This window comes from Mobula hypostoma, chromosome 5 (assembly GCF_963921235.1).
Source record: "Mobula hypostoma chromosome 5, sMobHyp1.1, whole genome shotgun sequence".
NCBI classification, from domain to species: Eukaryota; Metazoa; Chordata; class Chondrichthyes; order Myliobatiformes; family Myliobatidae; genus Mobula; species Mobula hypostoma.
The window spans coordinates 123,453,716-123,477,757 of NC_086101.1; the positions used below are offsets into that span (position 1 = coordinate 123,453,716).

The 24,042-nt window shown below is 41.9% G+C and overlaps 1 protein-coding gene across 4 annotated transcripts in view; it reads left to right on the forward strand.

Moving 5' to 3' along the window:
- cntln (centlein, centrosomal protein) overlaps window positions 1–24,042 on the forward strand; it is a 538,558-nt gene that overhangs the window by 426,493 nt on the left and 88,023 nt on the right. For all 4 annotated transcript variants that reach the window (XM_063048921.1, XM_063048919.1, XM_063048920.1 and 1 more), the window contains 3 exons: window positions 6,243–6,369; window positions 7,859–7,996; window positions 12,547–12,732. In XM_063048921.1, coding sequence (XP_062904991.1) covers window positions 6,243–6,369; window positions 7,859–7,996; window positions 12,547–12,732 — 451 coding nt within the window. The remainder of the gene's footprint in view (window positions 1–6,242; window positions 6,370–7,858; window positions 7,997–12,546; window positions 12,733–24,042) is intronic.

Sequence of the window (24,042 nt, forward strand, 5' to 3'; positions counted from 1 at the left end):
GGAAGGCCCATAATGGAACTGACAGAGTTTACAACTTTCTTCAGTTTATTTTCTGGCCGTACCCATTGCTGCCACAGAAAACTGGGACTGATGGTTAGTCTATGTAACACGTTGTAAGGTTTCACTGTTAATGTAATGACCTCTCTGTAATGTTTCACTGCTAATGTAATGGTTTCTCTGTAGCAGCAATGTTTGGGTTATGACTGGAGATAACAGGGCTTGAAATGTGGGGGGGTGCCTCCACTGAGAGAAATGTTATTGGTTCTTGTGGGTCTGGAAGAGAGATTTTCGCGGTCTTTTGGTCGGTGAGAGAAGAAAGACGACGCGTGTGGAGAAAGAGCGAGGAGACCACTGGACGGAGTGAATCAGGAGCGAGGGTCCGAAGGTCAGTGACGCTCAGAGGAGATCGATGGTTGATAAATGGCCATATTTGTGAGCTCCAACGTGCACTTTTGACTTATCTCTTAAAATGGGCCCTTTTTCTTTTTATTTTCTTTACTAACCCTATATTCAGATTAAGATTTATAAAGTTCAATCAGTTAATTGCATATGGTGTACTGTCTGATATTATGCGGCGTGGATTTGTAACCGGGCAACACATCACACAGCATCCACATGAATGAGATTTCTCAGTTTGGCGGGGCCAGAAGTTGTCTTCCCTGAGCCTGAGGGTTACAAATGTGGGGGCTCGTCCAGGATTGATTCTGTTGGATGCTGTGTGATTACCCTGAGCAATGAACCAGTGGGGTAGATATTTGTATTCTGAATGAATTATTAATTTGCCTGTTAAGAACTGTTAAAGTTGCGATTGTGGGCGGAAGGTTGATAAAATGGCTGGTGCAGCTCTTATTTTAATGCAGACCAGCGCTAAGATAGCGGTAGCTGGGGACAGAGATTTCAAAAAAAAGGGTTCTCTCATTTCTGAGGAGTGAGGGGAAAGAGTGGTTGGATTTGGAATGTTTAATTAATCCATATACCCCGATGAAGAGTGAGAATTCTGAGTTAGTATCTGCCCTTACTTCTCTGGCGAATAAATGGAAAAATCAGATTCAAAGTCCCAGTTATGGCAGGCTCCTTCTATTCTCTGGAATAACGCCCACCCCTAAAGGGGAAGAGGAGACAGAGTTTGGCTGAAAGTTTGAATGGGTGGGCTGCTGACATTGTGAGATCCGTCAGGTTGAAATATCTGGTAGTGACAGCTGTCATTTACATGCAAGCACTGGACAATGCTTTTGGCCCGACAGGGGCCCAATGGAGCTCATGGTGGGGTTTCTGAACATGTGTCAGGAGAAGGGGGAGAAGCTTCCTGCTTTTATTTTTTGGCTAGAGAGGCAGCTGAATTGCTTGCAGCACAGAGGGGTCATTCAGGCAGCTGAGGTGGATCAGTTAAGAACGGACCAGATAGCCAGGGGCGCCCAGTCCCATGACCTGATTCTTGGGGTCTCCGACAGTCTCATAAGGCGCACCCCCCTCCATCTTTTGTTGAGCTGATCAGAGAGGTACGGGAAGAGGAGAATGCGGCGGAGGTGTGGGAGGACTCAGTCAGCAGGGTACAGTCCTCGGTAGTAGTCCCCTGCGGTGAAGTGACCATAGATAGCCAACCCGGGGAGCGGTACAAGAGATTGTGGCAGAGTTGAGGCTGGAGATCTGTCGGCTGTTATCAGCGAGTGTGACCCCTCCCCCCCATATGATGGAGCTGATGGGCTGGGGCAGATTCCCCAAGGAGACGAACAATGCGGAGGGCTGCTGGCAGCAGGTTTCACGCCAGAAGGAGAGTGAGCCCCCGGGTACCTAAGCAGGGAGAGTCGTTGGGAAAACCTAGAGGAGACCCAGTGAAGGAATGGTCTGGTGTCTCTGGGGGAGCACGTTCCCAGTAATGTACCAAGAAACTGCCGAAAGCGAAAGGCCCTATTCTTGAAGGCTGATAACAGCCGACATATCTCCAGCCTCAACTCATTCAGAGCGTGGTGGTGGATAAGCTAAGTGACTACCCCTACGGGGCCAAGTTTGAGGTGAGGACGGACAACAACCCTCTAATTTATATCCTGACCTCGGCGAAACTGGATGCCACAGGGCATCAGTAGTTGGCAGCGTTATCTGCCTATGATTTCAGTCTGAAGTACCAGCCAGGAAGCCGAAACTTTGATGCAGACGCTTTGCCCCAAAGGGGGCAGGAGGGACTGGACAGGGACAAGGAGTGGGAGAGCATTCCTGCCCGGGGGGTGAAGGCCATGTGTCTGTCTGCCATCACCGTGAAGGCAGAGGAAGAGGAGAGGCATGATCGAGCAGTGGATCAACTGGGTGCTTCTGATGACGCCATCCCCCAAGTTTATTGTAACCTGACTGCTCTGAAGACAAATCAGCTGCTGGAATTGAGTTCTGGGGAAGCGGCAGCTGCTCACCGAGATGATCCAGGCATTGGTACCATTTGGGTGGCAGTCGAAAAGGGAGACATGACTCAGGCGGAGAAGACGAAACATGCATCGGTGCCTCCATTACTGCGAGAATGGCCTCGGTTGGAGTTGAAGAACCAGATCTTATACCAGGTCACGTCACCCCCGAACCGACCTCGGCGTTGCCAGCTGGTTCTGCCAGAGAAGTATTGGAGGATTGCATTAGAGTCACTTGATGATGATTCTGGATATTTGGGGGTAGAAAAGACGTATGGATTGCTCAGAGACATATGGATTGCTCAGGTTTTACTGGCCCTGAATGAAGTCGGAGGTCGAAGAATACTGCAAGTACTGCATTCGCGGCATATGGCATAAGACACTGCCTATGCGGGCAGCTCCCTTGTCCCACCTGCAGAGTGTGGGGCCTCTGGATCTAGTGTGTATAGATTTCCTGTCAATAGAACCCGATGCCAGCAACACGGCCAAGGTCTTAAGTCATCATGGACCACTACACCAGATATGCTCAAGCTTTTCCTACCAAGGACCAGAGGGCTTCTATGGTGGCAAAATGGGAGAAGTATTTCATTTATTATGGCCTCCTCAGGCGAATACATAGTGATTAGGGACGGTATTTTGAGAGTAGAGTCATTCATAGGTTACTGGGCACTCTTGGAGTCGAGAAGTCGAGGACCATGCCCTATCACCCACAGGGTGATCCCCAGCCAGAGAGGTTTAATTGGACCTTGCTAGACATGCTCGGGACCCTGGAAATCAGCAAAAAGAGCAGGTGGAGTCAACATATTGGGCATCTGTTCACAGTTATAATTGTATACTAAAAGAAGCTATTGGGTACTCACCAAATTATCTGATGTCTGGGCGTGAGGCAAGGTTGCCCGTTGACCTTTGTTTTGGGACTGAAGATGGTGACTTACACTGAAGACTTATCTGAAATATGTGTCTGACATGAGAAGAGAGTTGAAAAGGGCTTATGAATTAGCTGGGGTCGCAGCTGCCAAACAGAATCCAGGGAATAAGAGGAGGTATGATCTCCCAACATTCTCCCAACTCCTGCCAGGAGACAGAGTCCTCATAAGGAATTTGGGGCTACCTGGAAAGCACAAGTTGGCTGACCGCTGGGCGGCTATGCCCTATGTGATGGAGAGTCAGATGCCAAACCTACCAGTGTTCTGGGTGAAACCAGAGGATGGGAATGGGCCTGTCAAGATTCTCCATAGGAGCCACCTGTTGCCTCTGGGTCAAGTGGTGCAGGTAGACCAAGAGCCCGACTTGGAGCCTACACCTAGTAAGAGGACTCTGCGGAAACACGGGGTGATTGCCGGTCCCCCAACAGGCGAGGTTAGGCTGGCCCCCACCCCTGAGAGGGACACTGATTTGGAGGATGAGGACCTGGATGTGTGGTATATGCTGCCTTTTGCTAACTCCCCATTGATTGAGAAAGAGACTCCCGGTCCTTCTCCCATTGAGACAGGTAAAGTGGCATGGGGCGGGTTGCTATCTGTGGGCAGCCTGCGTTGCAGCGGGGCTCTACAGGGAAGGAAGCAGGGTTTGGCCACAGGACAGAGGGCACCAAGTTGCAGGTGGGCACAAGTGATAGATCGGGGGAGGACTCGCCAGGTAGACCGGAGGTATCCCCAGTATCTTCTGAACCTGAAGAGTTAGATGAGGGGGTGAGGAGGTCTTAGAGAATTAGGAGACCACTGGATAGGCTGGCTTACATAGCACCAGGGGAACAGAGCGTGACCCCTACCATTCTGGGGAGCTATGTCACTGCCTTTTACACCTGGGTTGGACTTTGTGTTTTGCAGGAAGGGTTGGCAGATTATCTCAACGTCATGAGGACATGACTAAATTTGGTGGGGGGAGAGTGTAATGCGCTGTAAGGTTTCACTGCTAATATAATGGCCTCTCTGTAATGTTTCACTGCTAATGTAATGTTTTCTCTGTAGCAGCAATATTTGGGTTATGACTGGAGATAACAGGGCTTGGAATCTGGGGGGTCCCATCCAATGAGAGAAATGTTATTGGTTCTTGTGAGTCTGGAAGAGAGATTTTCGCGGTCTTTTGGTCGTCGAGAGAGAAGGAAGATGCGTATGGAGAGAGAGCTGGGAGACCAGAGTGGACTGGGATCGAGGGTCCGAAGGTCAGCGACGCTTGGAGGAGGTCGATGGTTGATGAATGGCCATATTTATGAGCTCTAACATGCACTTCTGACTTTTCTCTTAAAATGGGCCTTTTTTCTCTTTTATTTTCTTTACTAACCCTGTATTCAGATTAAGATTCATAAAGTTCAATCAGTTAATTGCATATGGTGTACTGTCTGATATTTTGTGGCGCGGATTTGTAACCAGGCAATAATCACACAGCATCCACACGAACGTGATTTCCCAGTTTAGCTAGGCCAGATATTGTCTTCCCCTAGAAGAACACGTGCTGGCTAAGCCTGAGGGTTACAATGTTCATTCAGAAATCTGATGGCAGAGGGGAAGAAGCTGTTCCTGAATCGTTGAGTGTGTGCCTTCCTTTCTGATGGTAGCAATGAGAAGAGGGCACGTCCTGGATGATGGGATCCTTAACAATGGATGCTGCCTTTTGAAGATGTCCTGAATGCTAGTGAGGCCTATGATGGAGCTGACAGAGTTTGCAATTTTCTGCAGTTTATTTTCTGGCTGTATCCGTTGCTGCCACAGAAAACTGGAACTGGTGGGGAGCCTGTAAGTGCACTTTGAAGACATTTGCACTATTCTGAAAGCAGAATGTAAATTCTACATGGGTAGCATTCATTGTCCAGAATGAAAGAGAAGATTAGGAATGTAATCTCTTTTGCTATCTTCTGATAACAAATTATATAATATTTTTGCCTTCTCATTATTGCTGCCCCCAGTTTTCTTCTGGACACCTGTGGTGGCCCTGACAATGGTTTTTGACAACAGTGACATGGCACAACAGTGCCATTAAACACTTATCCTTAGCTCTTTTGTGTAATGTAAACCTGAAGTACCATCTTGAATATGTATGCAAAGAAGTTGTAACTCAGTGCAAGTCAGTTTAAACACTGCATTAAAAATCTCTATTCTTTTGCATATTTTCTGCCTCAATCATATATTTTGTTTGAAATTAGATCTTGTATATGAATACAGTTATAATCACTTTTGTAACAGTCATTTCAATTATAGGCAGATCCTCAGAAAATAACTCCTTTAAAACTTGCTTCCTCTGTTGTTTTCTCTGTTACTTTGCACTGTGTAAGAAAATAACAAATAAAGACGCTTGCAGCTGCCCTAACATTCAATGAGGCCATGGATCTGCCCCAGCTTCATTTACCTAACTGATTCCATATCACTCCATTTCCTTGCTTTCTAATAAACCATCTACCGGAGCCTTGTATATACTGAACAATGCTTTCCAGAAAGGAAAATTCTGAAGATTCACAATGCTTTAGCTCAGTCTGAATCAAGTGACTCCTTATCCTTTAGGCCTTCTAACATTCTTGGAGGAGACTTGAAAGCTGCATCTTTGGGTTACCACCTGCATGTGAGGGTAACTTCCTTTGCTTTGGCAAAAAGTATTTTTAAGAATTAAATGCTCCGTGAGGCTTTTGTTGTTGATCTTGTTTTCCGTACTCATAGTATATCGAAAATAAGTAATATAAAGTGGAAAATACCACCCTCAGAGATTACTATTTGTATCTTTTGCATATATTTTATGACATATTGTGTAATTCATATTTGTTGATATTTTTCTCTCTGAATTTTTTTCAGTTGACAATTATTAATTGCTGTATGAGCAATATTTGTGAATAAGCTAGTATTATTGGTTATTTTTCTCTAGGGTTGCTCATTTGGAAAGAGATATCAATATGAAGCGACAACTTGTGGAAGATCTGAAATCAAAACTGAAATCAAATGAGGAAAAAGCTAAAATAGATGAAGACTTATTAGAGGAAATGGAAATAAAGGTAATTATTTGTGGCTCATGTTCATTTAAATTCTTCCATGAAAAATACAGTTTTCTAATTCAAAAATGGTCTTGTAAGTCTTGAAAATCTTTGTCAACAATGACCTCAATAGGTGATGAGGTTTAGTTCTGTGTCTCCTCTGACTTGCTGATCTTTCTTTCGTCTCTGTGAACAAGTATGGAGTAATGGCTTCTATTCAGAGCTGAAGGAAAATTGAATGTGGTTTCTTCAGACTCTCTTCATCTCCCAATAGTTGGTTTAGGTATGGTAACTCCCAACTGCAGAAATGTTTTAAACATAGGCAAAAGAAGTGTGTAAAAAAAAATTAGTTAGAAAAGGTTCTACGGTACTTTTTAAACTGATCACCTATCATAGTATATAATGTATAATTGACATTTTATGAAGCAGATATTTTTTTCACAGAGAAGAGCAGCCTGCTGAAGTTGAGAATGTGAAGATTCAGCATCATAACTAAGTGGTGGTAGAAGTATTAACATTGTAAGAGAATTTCAACAGTTATTCAAACCTTGCAGCCAGGAAACAAGATAGCACTGTTATCCCTGAAGAATTTGGACATCTGTATTTGGATCAGGGAAGCCTATAAAAATCTCAAGTTCAATATTAATATATTGCATTACTAATGCATGTTGTCTCACAAGCTATAGATCTCTCTTTAAGCTCTCCTGAAAGACTATATTGCTCTTACCCTATTTAGGTACAGTGCCGGAGAGCTATACTGTATGTTCACATGATAGATATTCTATCTTGCCATGATCTGTCTGCATCCTGGATTTCTATCTAAAGTGGTATCAGAATTCTGTTTAGCTCAGTACTGTCTTTTAACCCTGCCCCATGCAAGTCTAACGTTTCATTGATATCAGACAGATACTTTCTGGCTGACTATTACTCCAGTCTGTGCCTACATTCACTAGATTCAAGCCACATAATGCAATGATAAACCAAGACACTATAATGATAAAACATAGGTAACCATCAGTTTGGAGCTATTTGAGGATACCTGTAGTGAACTGCGTGGGATTTTCCACATGCACGTGTTCATCACTTCGAAGTTGAAAAATCTGTGGAGGTCTTCAGACTATGTACTACTTTTAGTCCCACTATGAAGTTATGGTGATAGTGAAAATGATTTTACATACCAATATGACAGTTTTTGCCATGGTTGGCAATGAAAGCGCTTCGAATCAATACTAATTATAAATTCCCTGCTAATGATAAAGTTCAGAGAATATTTTCTCTTGCCTAGGACCGTGACTGTCATGTTGTTGACAAGGATAATTTTTCCTTGATTTCCTTTGAAGTTTCTTTGCCTTACCTTTCAGCCTTTGCTGTGCCATTTTCTCCTTTTATTATATACTTCATATTTGAATGCCTAGTGAAATTTTTGCACAGTGATACAGAGAAATGTAGATAAACCTGGTGGTCAAATATTTCAAAACATGTCAGAGCGGTTGTATTTGCTTTTATAAAGGTGAAAAAATTAACTGAAGAAAGTTCTACCAGGAAAGTATTTGCAGAGTCCCTCAAGCAAAGACTTAATGTTGCAACAAAAGAAAGGTCAGCATATGAGGAGATGTACCGTAAATCCACCAAAGAATTGGATAGAAAGGTAAGGCTTGATCAGGACACTATATCAAAGTTGTGACTGTAAGATGTGAGCGAAAAGGGTATTTTCTTGAAAGATGTGGTTTGAACGCTTGAATTTAGAGTTTGAAATAATTATATTCAAAATTTGATGTAAAGTTTTGTTTGAAAATATGTAATTAATAGAATCAGATCTACTTAAAATAATTTGTTTATATACATTAGATACATATTAAATTATGGACTTTAAGCTGAGGAAAAAGCTAACTGAAAAGTTATGTAAACAAAGTCACAAATAAAAACAGAAAGCTGGAAGCATATATTAGGTTAGTCAGCATCTGTACGGAAAGAAGTAGGGTAAATGTTTCAAGTCACTTACTTTTAGAACATTTAATAGTTAGAAATAAGGTTTTGAGATGTAGAAAATATAGAGGAAATGCAAATCGAAAATAATTATCTGAAATTACAAACGTAATGTGCAAGGGATGCTAAAACTTGAAATTGTTGAACAACTTCAAATCCGAGTTGGGACCCACTACCAACGGACAGCCACCAAATATTTTATACTCTCCACATAGTTACTAAAAGTATGATCACCAGATCATGCAAAAGAGTTTTATCAGGGCTGCTAACCAATCTTCCAATTGCCAGTTCATTATTCATAAGTGCCAGTTATTTGATTTCTGTTATCCCTGTCATCTTAGTGTACATATTCATGTTGGTTCCCATAAAAATGAGACTGAAGAAATTGGTAACTTTGAGAACAGATCTCAAATTCACAAGATCACACAAGATCACAAGACAAAGGAGCAGAATTAGGCCATTCAGCCCATCAAGTCTGCTCTGCCTCTCCACCAGGAGCTAAACTATTCTCCCATCTAGTTCCAGTTTCTGGCTTTTTCCCCCATATCCCTTGATACCCTGACTAATTATACACCTATCAATCTCCTCCTTAAACACCCTCAATTTCAGATTCAGATTTATTTATCACATGTATATCGAAATATACAATGAAATGTGCAGTTTGTGTTAACAGCCAGCACACCCAAGGATGTGTTGGCACCAGCACATAAGTGTCACCCCACATTCCAGTACCAATGTAGCATTCCCACAATGTTCCATAAGAACAACACAACGCAACATAACACAGCACATAATACATGCAACAACAACAATAACAGAACAAAACAAAACAGCAACAGGAAACTAAGCCCCTTTTCCACCCTCCCAACCCCTCACATACTCAGGCCTCCAACCCCAGGACAGTCCACTTCTGGACCTCCAGTGCTTAGACCCGGACTCTCAAAAAACACATGCGTTGAACCTTCCCTCCAGTCTCTGGCCTAGACTTGCCCTATACCTTCGGATTCACCGTGCTCTGAACTTTGACCTTCGGCTTTGCTCGTTGGACATCGCAGACCTCTAGGTAGCGACCAAGGACTTGCTAATTACAAGTTTTACCTTCAAGCTGAGACCCTAGGACTGACCAGTCACGGGTTTAACTTTCAGGCCTTGACCAACCAGACCTCCAGGACCATCAACCTTCAGCTAAAGAGCACCTCAGGGCTTGACTTCCAGTCTCCAAAGTCAGTGGCCTGCAGTTCACCAGCTCTCTTCCCTTGTGCCTGTAAACACCTCTGACTCAGGATTTAGCAAACTGTGGAATCACTGGTCTCCTCAGCACCTGTCAACCTAACTCGATCTGACCCCTGGATCACTGACCGACAACAGAGCATTTCAACCAAGACTCTGAAAATTATCTCCTCTATCCCTGCCCCTAAACCTCAAACTGAGCCCTAACTCCACACACTATCCCCAAAACCAAATTAGGAACCTAAAAAAAAAAATGAGTCTGAACCACAACATTGATAGACATGGCAGCTTGGCATCAAACACAGTGTCCTGCCCCTCACTTTTCATTTACTGCCCTGACTTCTCACACTCCCTCAACCCTGTGTGTAAACCCGTGTTTGTCCTCTAACTCAGCGGTGCCCAACCACCAGGCCGCAAGGCATGCGCTACCGGGCTGTGAGGAAACGATATGATTTGGAGATATGAGTCAGCTGCACCTTTCCTCATTCCCTGTCACGCACTGTTGAGCCATTACGCACGCGAGGTCATTACCCGCTCGTCATCCGTGTCAGCGCGGGAAGGAGATCAACTCCTCGAGCTTGCAAATGACGGCAGGCTGAGAAGTATGTTTGACATAACATCTCTGCCGGCGTTCTGGATCAAAGTCAAGGCTAAATATCCTGAGATAGCCGGGAAAGCACTGAAAACGTTGCTTCCATTTCCAACATATCTCTGCAATGAATGTAACAAAAACCAAATTGCGGAATAGACTGGACATAAGGAACCTCCTTCGAGTATCGCTGTCTCCCGTCACCCTTCGATAGGACCATCTTGTTTGCAGGGAACAAGTATTCAGCCCAGGGCTCCCACTGATTCAGCGATATTGGTGTGTTGCAATGATTTTATATGTTCATATGGGGAAAATATGTGCTGTGTGTTTAATATCCAAACGATACTTAAAATGTTACGATGCTATTGACTTATAATATAATTTAAAAATTACAGCACGGAAACAGGCCATCTCTGCCCTTCTAGTCCGTGCCGAACGCTACTCTCACCTAGTCCCACCAACCTGCACTCAGCCCATAACCCTCCATTCCTTTCCTGTCCATATACCTATTCAATTTTTCTTTAAATGATAATGTCGAACCTGCCTCTACCACTTCTACTGGAAGTTTGTTCAACACTTACTTCAAGCTTCCCTGATAATTGACTTATCGCTATATTCACGCGAAGAAAATATGCGCTGTGTGTTTAATATTAAATTCGTTAGATAAACCCTTTTAGAAATGAAATTGAGTATATTAGCCACTTATCACCGATATTCCTGTCGTGATTAACACCACCCCCCACCCTCCCCCGAACAGAATCGCCAAAAACGATTTATAGAAAAAAATCGATACGTACATGCATGCGCACTTGTGCCCGCGCAAGGCTTCATGGTCATTGTAGTCTCGTGGTAAACAACGTATTTGACTGCTACTTTTGTCTGTTGGCAACCCTACCTGCCCCCCCCCCGGGTCGGCTGGTCCACAAGAATATTGTCAATACGAAACCGGTCCGCAGTGCAAAAAAGGTTGGAGACCCCTGCTGTAACTCCTCATGCTGTCCATTGGATTCCCTGATCTTTAAGCGAAGTCAATGATAGAATTCAACCCTTTAATTGACTGGTACTGTAGTTCACCTCCAGCTGATTACGCCAAAGCATGACACAGTGTGTGTTTTGCCTCCAAAATATATTCCTTTGTGTGGATTACAATATGCAAGTAAAAAAAAATACAGTATATTTAACACTATCAACAAGGGATAACTTTTCAGCCAAACATATCTTTTACTTGAGTACTGCATCATCACATTGTGCATGATCAGTGCTTAGGAAATCATTGAAAAGTATAAAACCTATCATCAATATGGCACTCATCACTCATTCTGCTTCGTCATCCATAGTGCTACAACCTCTTATGTTCTTCTTATTTCCTAAGCAAGGCATCTCAAGTACATGAAATGAATTAATAAAAGAGCTGGATGCATACTTGAATCGGAGACCTTTGCAGGGTTGTTGATTTTGAGACACCTATTCATAGCTGCTTCAAATAGCCAGCTCAGATATAGTGCACCTGTTGGCCTCCTTTTATCCTGTAAAATTATATAAATATCAAGAATTCCTCATCTGTTACATATTGCATCCACTTGATGTGTCTCAAAGGTGAAATCATCAGTAGTTTTGTAGCCACAGAAGTTAGTCTATACACAGTACATTTATTAGATGTCCATAGGATCATAAGCACATCTTTTGTATTGCAACAAAAAACATTACCCCATTGAAATTTGATATGTGAATTGTTCCTGCCATCAATTCAATCATTGTTAGTTTTCATTTCAAGAAAGCTTATTTTATCCTTTTGCTTGTGTTTCTAAGGTAGTCCATTCATTTTCAGACATTTCTTTAACAGTGACATGTTTCCTTTTCTGTCATAGTTAGACCAATGCTTCTCGTTTATCCTTTCTGTGGTGTCTTGTAGCTACCTATCAGGAACGTTTGGGAGTCTGTCACTCCCAAGCAAAATATGATCAAGCCATCATATTACTATCCATAATAAATATTCACACTCTTCAATGCAGCTGTTATAAAATTTCCTCAAAAATTTACCTGTTTCATATCCAATATCAAAATATTGACATGAACGCCCAATGCCCATTTATGCAATTACAGTGAGATCCTTTACTGTCTTTTGTTTTTATTAACAAGATTATATTCACATAAATTATTATTCAAGAGCCCTTTTTTCATTTAATTAAAACTTAAAGTGCATAAAAAGCAAAATGAAGCTCTTCTATGTACATTTTCCTAATGTTTTTGTTTCCAGAAGTGCTTGCACAGTGGAATATTGCTTCCTTGTAAAGTGAAATATCTGTTAATTTCATTCTTGAGGAATATCACCTTAGGTAATTTTCATTGTTTCACTTGTCTACTTTTTATATAATTGTTTTAATAACATTCAGAATGAAAAACTACATGATCTCAAGACCAAGGTGATTGAGGCAGAATCTGCAATGGCAAAACTGGAGACAACAGCATCACAGCAGATGCATGGACTGGCAATGCAGAGTGAACAGGCTTTAGAAGCTGTTCAGAAGAAGTTGACTGTTGCCAATAGAAGAGTGGAAGAATTCGTATCTTTTGTTAAGGTGAGCTTTATTACATTTTCTGATTTTTTTTTCGGTCAGCATATGATACCATCTATATCCCTGAGCGGTCTTGCGGACAATCATAATAAATACAAGAAACACAATGGAATCAATGAAAGACTACACCCAACAGGACAGATAACAACCAATGTGCAAATAAAAACAACAAACTGCAAATACAAAGAGAAAGAGAGGAAAAGAAGAAATGGTAATAATAAATAAGCAACAAATATCGAGAACATGAGATGAAGAGTCCTTAAAAGTGAGTCCATTGGTTGTGGGAACAGTTCAGTGATGGGGCCAAGTGAAGTTATCTTCTCTGGTTCAAGAGCCTGATGATTAAGGTGTAATAAGTGTTCCTGAACCTGGTGGTGCGGATCCTGAGACTCTGTACCATCTTCCCCATGGCAGCAGCAAGAAGAGAGCATGGTCTGGATGGTAGGGGTATTTTTTAATTTCAAACATGAAGTAGATGCCATGCCGATTCTTGCCAGCCTTGTGCTTGTTTCAGAGCTAGGAACTGTGATTCTACTGTAATACAAAAGTAGTATTTGGTGATTTGCCTGAAACTAATCCCTACAGGTCTTGATACAGTAAAATTATAACTAAGTTTGAGACTTCTGATGATCCATATTTGGACTTTTGAACCTAAGTAAATGTAAGCAGCCCATGATTGTTCATTTAAGAGATGCTTTTATAGTTTTATCCCAACAGTATTGTTACCATTGTAATAGAGTGTATGTGGAAGGTAATTTGCAGTTACTTTGGAACAACCACAATTATTGTTACTGTTTATTTTAATAACTGAAATTCCTCTAACTTAACTCCAGTATTTAAACATTCTCAACAGAATTACTCAGGTGGATCATAAAATACTAAAGATATATAGCCAAAATTACACAATTTGTAATTTGAATTAAAGGAATGTTTTTGTTAGCTCACAATAAACATGTAATGGCTGAGGAATCAAGCTATTATTTCATTTTGTAATGTTTCATAACAACAGATGTTGATAGTTTGTTGTCATTAGAATAAAGTACCTATCCCCAAAGGGTTTTAATCACATTGATTGTTCCTCTGAATTAACTGAGGCAGAGAAATATCAGTGACCATAGAGAAGTTCACTTTAGCAGCACAATGAATGGCCTTCATATTTATTTTTATTTTAAAAACATTCTTCCAGGGATCTCAAAATCTTGCTTCCGTTAATATGCTGTACTTATCGATTGAAAATAAATCACAAGTCGATGTTTTTGTAGAATATGAAGTTAGAACAATTGTTTTAGTTTATCTTAGAAAAATGAATGCGAGTAATCTATTTAATGCATTAAATGTGTGATGGATAGACCGAATACTCAGGAGTGTTTAATCCTCTCAAATATTGATCATGACTGGGATTTCTTAGCTATGCTAAAAGCTTTCAATTCTCGTAGCTTGATTGCCACAGGTTCAGTTTTAATGTGTTCTTTTTATCTAGTGGCATTAGCAGTCATTAAAGGTCTCTTCATGCAACTGTGGTCAGAAGTAGGGAAAAGTTTGCTGAGAGGAAACTAGAAAGAACTAAGTATTAGTCTGAGTATGTCTATATTTCTGCTGTTCTTATCACCAACATGAGTTGATAAACATCAAGAAATTACTTCACTGTGATGCTTTTCAGAAGAAGTCTGAGATAAATTCACTTAATCTCCATCAGGATTACTTAGCACCTGGGATTTGGGCAAATTGAATCTCTGTGCATACAAAGCTGAATTGTGGCAGAGAATATCTATTAAGCAGTAAACAGAATAATAAGCTTGGGTGGCTGTTAATGAACTGGATGGCTTAGATCTTGCTGTTTGGGGACATTCTGTTTTGTTAATATGTAAACTAGGGATTATTCTGAACATAGCTACATTTTATATCTTATTTGTACATGAAGAAGTAGGTTCATAAAACTGGGTCAAAATGCAAATGATTAGGAATAGAGAATAAGTTTTTTTTAACTTGACAATACAACTGTTTTAATGATATGGATTTGTATAAAGTTATCTTAAGAGTGACTGTGCATAGTACTACATCAGGGAAATATGAGGAATCTGTTTTTATTATTTTATTAAAACTTACAGAAGGCATGGAAGAAGGCCATTCAGCCTATGAAGTCTGATTTAACTACATGCAGGAAATAACCAACTGATCCTATTTGTCTGTAATATACCCACAGCCCTGAAATGTTTTTTCCTTTAAATATCTTGCCCAGCTACCTTTTATTTATTTAGAGATACAACACAGAAACAGGCCCTTCTGGCCCAACCAGTCCATGCTGTTGAATTAAACCTTTGTGACAATTTAAGCTACTAACCCACACTGCGGGAGGAAACCAGAGCATCCAGAAGAAACCCACATGGTCATATGGGGAAGTTGCAGAGGTATTCCGAACATGGAGAGATGTGGAGATGGGGTGGGACATACCTGAACATTACAGTGACTGTTACAGGCTCATTCAAAAATTCATTGGTTCCTTTTTGCCCTCTTAATTGTTTAAAGCAGGGGTCCCCAACCTTTTTTGCAACGTGGACCGATTTATTATTGACAATATTCTTGCGGACCGGCCGACCCGAGTGGGGGGGGGGTTATAGTTGCCAACGGACAAGAGCAGCAGTCAAATACGTTGTGTTTACCCCGAGAAAGACTACAATGACCATGAAGCCTTGCACGAGCACCAGTGTGCATGCGTGACTTGCACATGCATGTAAGTGCCGATTTTTTTCCTACAAATCGATTTTGGCGATTCTGTTCGGGGGGAGGGGGGGTGTTAATCACGACCGGAATATAGGTGATAAGTGGCTAATACACTCAGTTTCGTTTCTAAAAGGGTTTATCTAACGAATTTAATATTAAATACAGAGCGCATATTTTCCTCGCATGAGTATAGTGATAAGTCAATTATCAGGGAGGACAGGGGAGCTTGAAGTAGGTGTTGAACGAACTTCCAGTAGAAGTGGTAGAGGCAGGTTCGATATTATTTAAAGAAAATTTGGATAGGTATATGGACAGGAAAGGAATGGAGGGTTATGGGCTGAGTGCAAGTCGGTGGGACTAGGTGAGAGTGGGGTTCAGCACGGACTAGCAGGGCACAGGTCGCCTGTTTCCATGCTGTAATTGTTATATGGTGATATAAGTCACTTACAAGTCAATAGCATCATAACATTTTAAGTAACGTTTGGATATTAAACACACAGCACATATTTTCCCCGTCTGAACACATAAAATCAGCAGCACTGGAGCTCCACAGGGGACTGTCTTGTCTCCCTTTCTCTTCACCATTTACACCTCGGACTTCAACTACTGCACAGAGTCTTGTCATCTTTAGAAGTTTTCTGATGACTCTGCAATAGTTGGATGCATCAGCAAGGGAGATGAGGTTGAGTACAGGGTTACTGTAGGAAACTTTGTCACATGGTGTGAGCAGAATTATCTGCAGCTTAATGTGAAAAAGACTAAGGAGCTGGTGGTAGACCTGAGGAGAGCTAAGGTACCAGTGACCCCTGTTTTCATCCGGGGGTCAGTGTGGACATGGTGGAGGATTACAAATACCTGGGGATACGAATTGACAATAAACTGGACTGGTCAAAGAACACTGAGGCTGTCTTCAAGAGGGGTCAGAGCCGTCTCTATTTCCTGAGGAGACTGAGGTCCTTTAACATCTGCTGGATGATGCTGAGGATGTTCTACGAGTCTGTGGTGGCCAGTGCTATCATGTCTGCTGTTGTGTGCTGGGGCAGCAGGCTGAGGGTAGCAGACACCAACAGAATCAACAAACTTATTCGTAAGGCCAGTGATGTTGTGGGGATGGAACTGGACTCTGTCACGGTGGTGTCTGAAAAGAGGATGCTGTGTAAGTTGCATGCCATCTTGGACACTGTCTCCCATCCACTACATAATGTACTGGATGGGCACAGGAGTACATTCAGCCAGAGACTCATTCCTCCAAGATGTAGCACAGAGCGTCATAGGAAGTCATTCCTGCCTGTGGCCATCAACTCCTCCCTTGGAGGGTCAGACACTCTGCGCCAATAGGCTGGTCCTGGACTTATTTCATAATTTACTGGCATAATTTACATATTACTATTTAACTATTTATGATTCTATTACTATTTATTATTTATGGTGCAACTGTAATGAAAACCATTTTCCCCCTAGGATCAATAAAGTATGACTATGACTAAAATCATTGGAACACACCAATATCGCTGAATCAGTGGGAGCCCTGGGCTTGTTTCCCTGCAACGAGACGGTCCCATCGAGGGGTGATGGGAGACAGCGATACTCAAAGGGAGTTCCTTATATCCAGTCTATTCCGCAATTTAGTTTTCGTTGCATTCATTGCAGAAAAGCACACTTCACAGAGATATGTTGGAAATGGAAGCAACGTTTTCAGTGCTTTCGTGGCTATCTCAGGATATTTAGCCTTGACTTTGATCCGGAATGCCGGCAGAGATGTTATGTCAAACATACTTTTCAACCCACCGTCATTTGCAAGCTCGAGGAGTTGATCTTCTTCCCGCGCTGACATGGATGACTTGTGCATAATGACCTCGTGTGTGTTCAAGCTCAACAGTGGGCGTGACAGGGAATGAGGAAAGGTGCAGCTGACTCATATCACCAAATCATATCGTTTCCTGGCGGTCCTGTAGCACATGCTTTGCGGCCTGGTACCGGTCCACGGCCTGGTGGTAGGGGACCACTGGTTTAAAGTTCTTTCCTACACACTCTATAAATTTTTCAAGAGAGTCCCTCAATTCCCGTAGTCTATGCCTGCCACATGGTCCCATTTATTTTCTAATCAACTGTTTAATACATTTTGTCATCCAAGGTTCCTTAATCTTGATATTTGTACTTTTCAGCCTTACTACAGTATGCTAGCCCTGTACTCTCTTTTTAAAAAATCTCACTTGTCATCTGTTGATAAAAGGCTCCTAACTTACTTCCACCAGGTCTTCTGGCTATTACAATCATTCTTATCTGAATTTTAGACCTTAGCTTGTTGAATAACCTAAACACAAAATACTCTGCAGATACTGGGGTCAAAGCAACACACACAACACGCTGGAAGAACTCAGCAGGGCGGGCAGCATCCGTGGAAATGAACAGTCAATGTTTTGGGCCAAGACCCTTCGTCAGGACTGAAGAGGGAGGGAGCAGGGGCCCTATAAAGAAGTTGGGGGGAGGGCGTGAAGGAGAAGGCTGGTAGGCGCCAGGTGAAAAATCAGTAAGAGGAAAGATCAAGGGGTGGGGGAGGAGATAGGGGAAAGCACAATGGGTAGCAGAAGGAGGCGGAACCATGAGGGAGGTGATAGGCAGCTGGAGGAGGGGGCAGAGTGAAACTGGGATAGGGGGAGGGAATTACTGAAAGTTGGAGAATTCAATATTCATGCCAAGGGGCAGGGTGGGAAGAGGGATAGTTGAGGTAGTTATGAGAGTCAGTGGACAGTCTGTCTCCAGAGATGGAGACCGAGAGATTGAGAAAGGGGAGGGAAGTGTCCAAGATGGACAAAGTGAATTTGAGGGCTGGTTGGAAGTTAGAAGCAAAATAATGTTGAATAACCTCATGCCTTTGCACAACTACTTGAAGCTACAGAATTACCGTATGTTCACTGTTCCCAGAGTATTTCCTCACTGACGATTCCACCATCCTGCCCAGTATTATTCCTAATTTAAGGTTGAGTACTGCCCCCTCTCTAGTTGGACTGTCTACATATTGTCTCTCAAAAACTTCCTTGAATGTTCTTTCCAAATTCCACTCCAGTTTCGCTCTTTGGTCGAGCAATCTGGGTTAATATTAGGAAATTTCAAATTATCCACAGCTATGATGCAATTGCTCTGATGCTTATTTATGATTTGTTTACATTATCTGTTCCTCTGTTCTTGTTGATTGTTGGAGGTCTACAATATAATATTACCAGTGTTCACCTCTTCTCTTATTGATCCATGCCCAAAAGCCACTTGATTTATCTGTGAGATTCCTTGCATTAAAGCCAATGCATTGAGCCTGCCAGCCTTTCCATGCTCTTGAACCTGTTCCTACCTGCTCTGCCCAGTAGACTTGCTTGACTTATCCTCTGTATTTTTCCCCCTACCTGGTGAATTGCCACTATGTTTCCCACACCCCAATCAAATTAGTTTAAATGTTTTAATATAGTGTGAGCAAACTTTGCTGCAATAATATTGGTCCTCCTCAGTTTAGTTGCAACCTGTCCACTTTGTATAGTAACAACAGAAATTCTGCAGATGCTGGAAATTCAAACAACACACATCAAAGTTGCTGGTAAACGCAGCAGGCCAGGCAGCATCTATTGGAAGGATTTCAGTCGACGTTTCAGGCTGAGACCCTTGGTCAGGACTAACTGAAGGAAGAGTTAGTAAGAGATTTGAAAGTGAGAGGGGGAGGGGGAGATCCAAAATGATAGGAGAAGACAGGAGGGGGAGGGATGGAGCCAAGAGTTGGACAGGTGATTGGCAAAGGGGATATGAGAGGATCATGGAACAGGAGATCCGGGGAGAAAGACAGGCGGGGGGGGGGGGGACAGAGGATGGGCAAGGGGTATAGTCAGAGGGACAGAGGGAGAAAAAGGAGAGTGAGAGAAAGAATGTATGTATAAAAATAAATAACGGATGGGGTACTAGGGGGAGGTGGGGCACTAGTGGAAGTTACAGAATTTGATGTTCATGCCATCAGGTTGGAGGAACAACATCTTATATTCCGTCTGGGTAGCCTCCAACCTGATGGCATGAACATCGACTTCTCTAACTTCCGCTAGTGCCCCACCTCCCCCTAGTACCCCATCCGTTATTTATTTTTATACATACATTCTTTCTCTCACTCTCCTTTTTCTCCCTCTGTTCCTCTGACTATACCCCTTGCCCATCCTCTGTCCCCCCCCCCGCCTGTCTTTCTCCCCGGATCTCCTGTCCCATGATCCTCTCATATCCCCTTTGCCAATCACCTGTCCAGCTCTTGGCTCCATCCCTCCCCCTCCTGTCTTCTCCTATCATTTTGGATCTCCCCCTCCCCCTCTCACTTTCAAATCTCTTACTAACTCTTCCTTCAGTTAGTCCTGACCAAGGGTCTCGGCCTGAAATGTCGACTGAAACTCTTACAATAGATGCTGCCTGGCCTGCTGCGTTTACCAGCAACTTTGATGTGTGTCACTTTGTATAGTTCTCACTTGTCCCAGAAGTGATCCTAATGATCACTGGAAATTTGGGTGGAAAAATGAAAGATGGAATTTAATCTGAAAAAGTGTGAGGTGTGCGTTTGGAGCGGTCAAATGCACAAGGAAAGTATGTAGTTGTTTCCAAAACTCTGTTTTGTTGGTGCTGTTTCCAGGTTGGTAGTGTTGTTTCTGGGTAGTAGACCAGGCAAAAGAGAGGTTGATACAAAATTAAAAGAGGAATATACAGAGTCTGTAGTCTCCAAGTAGACAGTATATGTTTAGAGTAATGAGGAAGAAGTTTAGAGAGAGGATCTGCGGGAGAACTTTTTCAACTGGAGGCTAGTGGTGTGCTGCCTCAAGGATGATGAAGGCAGGTATTTTTGCTATTTAAGAGGTATCTGGACCAGCACTTGCATCAAGGAACAGAAGGATAGCAACCTAGTGCTGATTATCATAGGCTTTGATGGTTGGCTTAGACATGTTTGACTCCAATCATGTTACCCAGTGCCTCCTTTACAGTGGATTGCTGCATTTTATCAACAACAATGCCAGGTTAACTCATCTCCCATTCCGTTTTCTCTCATTCCTTAATATATGGTGTTAGATTTGCCACTTTTCAATCTGCCATGGCCATTCCAAACTTTTGGGAATATTGGTCACTAATGATCACTACTATTTTTTTTCTACGGCAGAAGATGTACAGCGTTTGTTCCGTGCCTGAAATATTTAATCCTCTTTATATTTTCAGTTTTTTTTCTCAACTTGCATTGATTTTTGCCAATTTCTTTATCTCAGGGTTGTATACTGCATGCATACTTTGATAATAAAGGTACTTTGAACTTTGAAATGTCTTCTCCCCTTTTTATTGGTCTTTGGTCAATTATTATTCCTAAAACTCATCAGACTTGTACTTTATATGTTGTTATACACTATTTTATGTACAACCATGATAGTTTGTTGCAGTTGGATCTCTTTTCTTGTGGATTTAGAACTGCTATGGTCATGCACCATTTTGAGACTAGTAATGTAAGAAGTAGAAATATTTCTGAAAATGAAGTTTATATTGAACAATAGGGCTGAAGGGATTTTATCATTCATTGATTTCACCTCAGTGGATTCTTCCCTCTCCTATTCACCCTTTGTATCTTCACGGGCTCTGTATTATTGAAAGTGAACTGATTCATGAACACTCAGACTTGGCAGAGGTCAGGCAAGCATAAGGCACAAAACACTCAGACGTGACTATGGGCAAACAAGCTGACCAGGAGTGAGGACCTCAAAGTCAGTTACAATTACAATTCACTCCTTTATTGTGTTTACCATTTACGGCAGTGGGGGAAAAAACCTGGATTTCTCCTTTTATTCTCATGGTCTGATCAGGAAAAGGCACCATTACAACTCTTTTAATCACATGGTAGTTTATTCCAATGGTTTCCATTTATAAAACTGCATTGTTTTCATGTATTTGTGTGGATTTTATGAACCTTGTACTGTATGCTGCTTGATTATGGAAGTGCAAACCCAGAAACATTTTTTTAAGAATACATCCATTATATCGAACTCCTCAATTTAAGTTTTGCAGCCCATTTATTTCTTCCTCAATCCTTCAATAGTGCAAATATTCTTCTGAATATTTATGCTTGCAGTTTGTAATTATGGTGATCACTTTGATGTGTGCTTTCAGAACTGATAAAGACTCTTCAACCTGAAATGTTAGCAATATTTCTCTTTCCACAGATGCTGTCTAGCCTTCTAGTTTCTTCTGTTTTATTTCAGATTGTCTACATCTGCAGCTTTTTGATTTTCATTAAGATGAGGGAATCCCAATAAGAACAGGCTCCATGTGTAGCCCAGTGGGGTAAACTAACTGATTCAGCCTTACAAATCTGTTGTTAGTTCCAGACTTTCCATATTTTAACAACTGAATACTGTTATCAGTTCAGAAATGTCATCAACAGCCAGGACGATGTGTTCTAACATCTTTCTGTAACTAGATCCATCAGAATACAACACAATTTGCTGATATTAAAAGAAAGTGTTTGTTTTATCCATAGGTTGAGTTCATCTGTGTGAACATTACATCTTGTACTGCATTTCGAAATATTTTAAAGTTTATCACAGAAATTGCTTATCATTTAGTCATTTCATGCAATTAAGCATTCTCTGGAAAGGATACCTTGGTAATTGGGTGCTATTTATTAATGATAGAACATTACTGTTGTCTCTTTATAATGTGCAAACAGTGTTTTTATGCAATTGATAAGATTTCAGTAAGTTACTTTGTAAAGTACCCTTGGAGTAGTATTAGTGAATCCACAATTAAACTGGTTGATGCAAAGGCAGGACATGTTCATCACCATTCTATGTTACAAACTTACTGTTTAAAGCTGGAAATGTCAGAAAGATGGTCAATGGAGACTGGACACTCTTACAAATGCATGGGTGGAAAATAGCTGATTCTCTGAGTTTTCTTATTTGCCATCAATCCAATACTAGCCAAACATCTGTCAGTGTATCAGGTACCTGCTTTATAGTCTGAAAAAATGTGATGTGACATCTGTAATGAGATCTTCAAGCAAATGAACTCAGGTGCAGAGTAAACTTGAGACTCGAAGGTAGAAAGTAACAATGAGGATTTATTTGAAGAACATAACAGAAGAATAACCAATTACACAGAGCATAATTACTCGAGAGAGCTAGAGTACACAGAATGTCAGTTCACTCGGATCCCAACTTCAGGACTCAGCGATGAATGCTTGTTGTGACAAATTTAAATAGTACATATAGCATGGGATCCCTGTGCGTATCAAAATCAAAACAACCAGTAAACTAAAACAGGATGAGTGAGGAACCCACATTCAAAGAACAAGTGGCACAAAAACAGAAGGAAAACTTAACAACTAAATCAGTCACTTAACAAATTCTGGTTGAAACAAATCTGTGACGTTCAGTTGCGTCGGAGCATCGGGGCTTGATGCTCTCCAGGGCCTGCGCTGGTCCAAAGAGTTCATGACACAGCCACCCTACTCCCTCCTATGGCTGGCAGCTGACTGCCCAGAGCAATCTAGATATCTGCTATAATAGTCCATAATTAAGTGAGGATCCAATATATGGAAGGGAACCTCGCATCTTTCATATGGGAGGGCCCATAACCCTCCCCGTCCATGAGGTGCTGTATTTTACCAATTAATACATGCATATGGAAAAGTAACCATTGATAACCAAGGATTAGGGGAATATCTAGAGAGCGAATCAGGTGGAATTGCATCATCTCCTTGTGCATCCCAATCATTAACTTGAGAGGAACGGAATGATAAAAAAATTGTCCAGGTCCTAATGGTCTCCCATCCAGGGTCATAGCAGTGAGTTGCTGGTTGAGATGTAATTTAGGATCTTGGATCCTCTCGACCAGTCCAAGATCTAAAAAACTCCCTACCACATCAGGGTCTGCCAGTGCCCAAGGGAATGTTGGTGTTCTGATCAGGACAATAGGGAAGGTAGCATGACTCCAGAATTCGTTGCACTAGGAGAAAGACTTGAGACCATCACAATTCTCCCCTCACTGGACAGTCCTGGGAATTTCCTGACAACTCGGGACAAGAGACTAGAAAAAGACCTTACTGCAGTATGAGCAGCTCCTTTGCTTTACATGTCTTTCTTGCTCTGCTGGGATGAGCGGGTTTTTCCCAGTTACATGGGCTACTCTGGAGATGACTGCGTGGATCTGGGTTGAGACTTGGATTGTGGAACTGGAGAAGCCATTGGGCGGTTTTGAGAGTCGGCTGCCTGGGTGAACTCACCATGCTTCTCCTTCCTTCTCTCAGACATGCTATTATCAATTATAATAGTCATATCTGCTAACTCCTCCAAATCCTCTATTGGATCCCTGGTTGTTAGAACATCTTTGAGTTAGTCATTTAATTCCTGTTGAAACAGGGGATTTGCCTGCATGTTCCACCCACTCTTTGATGCTGAGGTCCAGAACTCAATTGAATTGTAGGCAGCAGATCAAGCCCCTTGACACAAGTGGAGCAGTTTGCTGGCTACCTTTGGATCGCCAGCGGGATGAAATAATATCCTCCTCATAGTTCTTAAAAATAAATTGATATCAAAACAC